The sequence below is a fragment of the Diadema setosum genome, chromosome 5, assembly GCF_964275005.1.
Source record: "Diadema setosum chromosome 5, eeDiaSeto1, whole genome shotgun sequence".
Taxonomy (NCBI): Eukaryota; Metazoa; Echinodermata; class Echinoidea; order Diadematoida; family Diadematidae; genus Diadema; species Diadema setosum.
The window spans coordinates 3,541,452-3,547,515 of NC_092689.1; the positions used below are offsets into that span (position 1 = coordinate 3,541,452).

General features: G+C 38.4%; 1 protein-coding gene across 1 annotated transcript in view; it reads left to right on the forward strand.

The window, feature by feature from the left end:
- The window catches only part of LOC140229005 (uncharacterized), a 198,820-nt gene extending 196,398 nt beyond the window's left edge, over positions 1-2,422 (forward strand). Inside the window, exon 13 of the mRNA XM_072309268.1 lies at positions 308-2,422. Within this exon, the coding sequence (XP_072165369.1) occupies positions 308-1,048 (741 nt within the window). The 3' untranslated portion in view covers positions 1,049-2,422. The remainder of the gene's footprint in view (positions 1-307) is intronic.
- Positions 2,423-6,064: the final 3,642 nt, after the last annotated feature.

Consider the following 6,064-nt stretch of genomic DNA (forward strand, 5'->3'; position numbering starts at 1 on the left):
TTATATTGAACATGGTGAAACAAAAAGATCTTGTTACGATGAAGTTTTAAAAAATCTGGTCCCAAAGTTATATCTTTTCAATCCTTATTGTTCAGCTGCAACAAAATTTCAATATAACGAAAGAAAACTGCCAGTTCCATGGACTTTGTTGTAATGGGAATCGTCTGTACGAAGACTTGAGCAGAGCTGTATGTTTGGTAGAGGGAAGAGGTTGATTGTTGAAGTGAGTGCTTGTTAGAATCAGCTGTAAGCACACCAGTCTATTCATTTTCACACATACTTGTCCATGTTATCTGTTCCCATGCAGCCACGGCGACCTTCTGCCCCTCCAACGGTTCTGAGAATGGAAAGCGACAGCAGCTTCCATGGAGGGCACACTCAGAGGAGCCACTCCCTAGATGTGCGCTATGGCAACTCCCCCGTACAGGTCACTCCTGTCAGGACAATGCATAACGGCCACGCCCGCAAAATATCTCAAGCCAGCATTCACTCCAATCACTCCTCATCAAGCCACCGGTCGAACGCATCGACCCCGGGATCGGCGTCGGGGAAGAGACGGAGGCTGGGCTACGAGGCAGTGCCTGCTGTCGAGCCGGCAGACAGGATAGAAGAGTACCACGGCGACACGGCGGCGTGCGAGGATGCCAGCATCGTCATGCTGCCGAGAGAGGATCAGTGCAGAGACGCAGACAGCGAGTGCTCCAGCGAGGCGGGTGATGTGGTGGACGTGCCTAACCCTCAGATATGCGCCATCGAGACACGTCTTGCGCAGCCGGGCGAGGATTATGACACTGGCGCCGACAGAGACTTGAGCGCCGACGTTGTGAACGCCAATGTTCACTTCACACCAAACTATGCACAGAATGCGGCATCTCCCGTGCACTCACCTGCCGTTGTTCGGGGACACTTACATGAAAACCCCCTCCACACCGATATCAACATCACGGCCATGTCGCACGTGCCTAACGATTTCCTCAATAATGATGTGTACTACGGAAGCCGTTACGAGGACGACATTGACAGAAGTAGTCCACCCCATGCTGTTTAATGCGTCCATGAAGCATATGACATGTTGTATATTATTTACTGTATAACCGTCAAATTATTTATTGTCTCTTATCTTTGCACTTCTATTATGCATTGTATATGACCAATTTGTGGTCAATTTCTCTCATGTTTACAGAGAGATTCATCTTTAATGAGTCTGTCGAACTTCTTCACAAAATATATGTAGTGAGTTTTCTCCACTGATAAATATATGCATTGACTATAGAAGACAAAGTGCGTGGTAGGTATCTCATAGATGTGGGTGTAGATGCTAGAGTTTTTCTATCCGTGACATGTGTCTCATTTGAAGACAATCAGATGTGTAGCACTATCTGGATTCATGCGCACACTTTGTTGGCATGTGCCAAATTTGAGACACAATGTACAATGCTCGGCCAATCAAGACAAACGTTTTAATGTACATACAGATATTGTACATGTGTCAAGCTGATTTTGAAACGATGATACGCTTACTGGTAGCTTGCTCATTATTTTTTTTTTTAAAGAAGAAGAATTGAGATATCGCTAATAACAGTTCATGTTGAGGGATGCAAGAATGTATGCAGAAATGGCCTCTAACTCTGTACAAGTTGTGTGACTTTATCACTTCAGCATCTCCTATATATGATACAGCAGTGCGTACCCCGTCATGGAATTCATCCATTTCATTGCCACGTGTAGATTGTTCAAGCAAATAAAACCCTGCGTCAGTAGATGTGCTTGGCATGTTTGGGAAAGTTATATGTGTCAAGTCTGGGGAGTAGACTATTCAGAGGAAAATGATTCGATGAAAAGCTGATTGATTGGACATTGCATATATTTGTGCATAGGTATGTGTCAAAATTCTATATCTCCATTTATCAATCTCATGTGATTGATGGTAGTGGCAGCCAAAACTTTGAAAAAGTATTTCTGGTTTCCAATAAAGTGGGCTGATTTCAAATAGTCACGTCATTATCATTTGAGGCATATGTTGAAAAAAAAAAAAAAAACATGCTTATTTATTGTATTTTCAAAAATGTTAGAGCCCGATTATTATCACATCTCATCATTTCATTCGGATCACAAAGCGTATGTCTCAACAAAAGTCATTGTGCACATATACTAGCAATCAGTGCAATCAAACCATCAAAATAATTTAAAGCAAACATATACTTTTATCCCGTTCTATCCAAACACACACATGCACATACGAACAGCAAAATCAGTGCCAACATCTACAGTGGATAGGGGACTGCATCGCAAACTCAAATGCAACTAGAATTGATCAGAAGTTATGGTCATAATATGACGAAATATAAAGAATATATGATGTATGATTGCACGTCTGTTATTTATTATATGTATCGCTGATAATTTATTCATTTCAGTATATCACATCATCTTTCTGACCTTAAACATACAGACACACAGACACACAAACATACACAACACGCAAACACACACACACACACACACACACACACACACACACACACACATGTACACTATCTGTAACTAGCATCATTCATTATAACATGTACTCTGATATCTTAATTTGCATTCTGTATTCTGGTCAGCGCAGCCATCTATTTTGAAGCAGGGTCGTATGTAGATTGCACGAGTAGATTGCTCTGCTGCAAAATGGGGTTTTTCTGCTTTCATTGTCCGACAATTCATGGGTGGAATTTTAAGCAGTCGATGAATCATGCTCCTATCTTTCTGTCATCTACCATGTCAGCGACACCTCCACGGACTTCGAATACTTTCACTTTGCCATTTTAGGGAGTATGTCAAGAACTGGCAAATGGTTTTGGTATGCAAGAAATGCTGTAATGCAGAACAGATATTGCAATCTCTGCCTATTTTCGTATGGCATAACAAGAGAATAATACTTGTCGGGACTTTTTTTTTCCGGGGGGGGGGGGGGGGGGGGGGGCGGAAATCTCCATATAACATTGACTGATGTCCAAGCTTGCATCACAACTATGAAAACAGAACTCATTTGTGTAGGTGAGAAGGAACCCCTATTAAAGAGATAAATTGCTGAATGAGGTACCTTTTAATATGCATGATCTACACAAAAGCAGCAGCAGTATTAATAGCAGCAAGGTTGCCATTTGCATGCTCGACAGGAAAGAGGGGGGAATTGTTGGCCCTTTCATCTGTTGCCACGAGAAGTGCAGTACAACTCCAGATTATTTTAGGGCATATAAACATATATACATACACACATACATACACACAAACACATGTATTTACATGCTGGCATACATACCTAACACATATGTAAATGCATGTATACGTACCAGTACATATGCATATATATATATTTCATGTTCTTACATACACATATGTTCATGGTAACAGCTCATCTAGCACACAGAAAAGCTCAAGGATACGCTTTGATTTTGAGAGTAGGGAAAGATGTTGAGGAATATGGAATTCCATCACATCACAGAGATACATTACTTGGAAGCATAATTTTCATTATTCAAGGCCATTTTGCAGGGAAAAAAAATACTGCAATTGTGACTCTACTGTCAGAAAAAAAGTACTATTGTAAAGTGTCCAGTGACCTTTTCATGTCTTTTGTGAATATCTTCCTCTCTCCATTTGATTAAATCCCCCCCCAAAAAAAAAAGCATATGAATGTAACATGCTGTCCATTATAAACACATAAAGGTCACTCATTTAGAGTATCAGTTTGATTCAATAACAAATTTGTAGTCATTAGATTGTCTCCGATTCTCAAACTAGCTGTAGTGTTTTGATCTAGAGAGGTTAAGATAATGCATTTGTGTTTTAAGTGAAGGGTAATAAGACACGATATTTCTCTTCTCCTTTCCTCAAAGCCAGCTGAAAACATGAAGAAGTATTCATTATTTGTTTTATGACTTCCAGTAGAGCATGATGGTTAGCAGTGTTCCATGTTTTTCATTCATTCTATGGGGGATAGAGATAATTTGGAGGTTGCAAACATAATCAACATAGCCTTCCAAGAAATCAAGATGAAATTCATGGAATTTGTCACACATGCCACGAAATATGGTATAAGTTATTTATTTACATATAAGATTGAAGACATGGGAATGTTTTTGGTGTTATGAAAAATGGACTTTTGGGAACAAGATGCATAACTACCCCTCAGAAGTAGGATGACAAGAGTATTGGTACATTGTTTCCCAGGCTAGTTGAAATAAAGATATACTGTTGCTATGGAGAACTTAATAAACATACACACATACCCACATGCATTGTACAACAGATTGATGATGTATAGATATTGTTTGTTTTCTTAGTGCATGGCATTACAGTATATAATGCAATTCTCCGAACTTTTGCATGTTTGGAACAATGGTACGTGTGCTATGTTCAATGATGGAAAATGAAATTTTTCCTAAAAATCATATTTGCGCGTTTTCTAGGCATGAGCCGCAGCGATGAGAAAGGGAAATTGTGTAGTATTTTTCTGTTCATCATCTCCAAAGTCACAGAATGAAAAGGTGGCATTCTCTGCTTCCCATTACAATATTTTTTTGTTTCCAGAGAAAAATAGAGGATGATATTGAGACAGAGAGGAGAGGTTATGTTGTATTCATGATAATCAAGAGTCATTTGTATCTCCAACCTTTTAGATCAAACTCTTTCTGCATAAAACAACAACAACAACAACAACAACATCAAAACGAACATTATTGGGAATGCCACCACACCTGACCATTTGTGCATCAAATTAAGGGAGATGTTTATTCGCTTTCTGCAGTTAGTGTATATTTCTGGTGAAGGAACATATTCGTCTGTCTGGGCAGAAGCTGGAAGTTATCGTCTGTGGTGCTCTTTGTTTTTGTGTGTCTCTTCCTTTTTATTTATATTGTCAACTCCATCTCATGCTGTTGTTGTAAGGACCAAAGTTTCTTACAAGTTTTCATATTCCCTGTGATTGTCTGAAAAGAAGTGTAGTGCACCTCACCATGATTCATGTGTTTTGCAAGTCTGTGTTGTGTAGAATTAATTTATATATTTAAGCTGTTTGTATATTTGTTTTAGAGAAATGTACTTAAACATGTCACATACATGAAAATGTGCTTATCTGTAATTACGAAAAAAAAATATTCATTTTCATAAAAAATAGAATCTAATATAAGTTTCTTTTTTTTCTGAGGAGTTCAGAATGTTGAACAAAACATATGTTGTATCTAGCATTGAATCCTAAAAGCAGTGTCTTGTGAAAACAAGTAGACTTTAGTGTAAGTAAATTGTGTGAAGTGGTATATTTTGTATGTCACAACTTTACAAGATGAAAAGGAGGAATAATAGAGCTATATTTATTAATGCACAAACTACTCACACTGCATGACATTATTGAAATATGCGTATAGCTTGGACTTGCGTTTTGAAGGAAGAAAGTCTACCTATAGTCTTGTCTTCAGGCTAATGGGTAAAAGAGGAAGAAAATGATGTGTAAGAAAATGATATGCCTGAATAGAAATGCATTGTTAGCATACTATTCTGGGTCTGATATAAATGTTGTTAGCCATACCTTCAAACAAATGCTATTAAATTTGCTTATAACTTGAGTGTGCTTGCTTTAGTTATAGCCACTTAATGTTTTATTGTTGCTGTTGTTGTTTTTTTTCACACACATCTTAAATGTACGATGTGGGATGTTACCTTTGATATAGACTTATCACCTTGCATGAAGAAACAGGAGAGAGGAAAAATCTTCAGTATAGTGAAATGACTGTTTTCATCGATCAGCCCTGTTGAAAGTACTGGCCAGTGAAACGGTCATTACATGACGAAGGGTCTAGGATAAAGTCAAACTGCCCTCTAATGCAGTATATGAAAAAGATATCAAATATTCCCATAACACGGCTCTTTTTAAGAGTTCCATCTGCTTAATTTGTCTTCCAGTTGCCATGACAATGCCCAATATCTCTCCAGACTTGTTGCATTACAACATTGATTATCAAATGGAATGGCAGTGTTTAACAATGAATTGAATGTAGCTCTTTTATGTAGCATAGCATAGTTG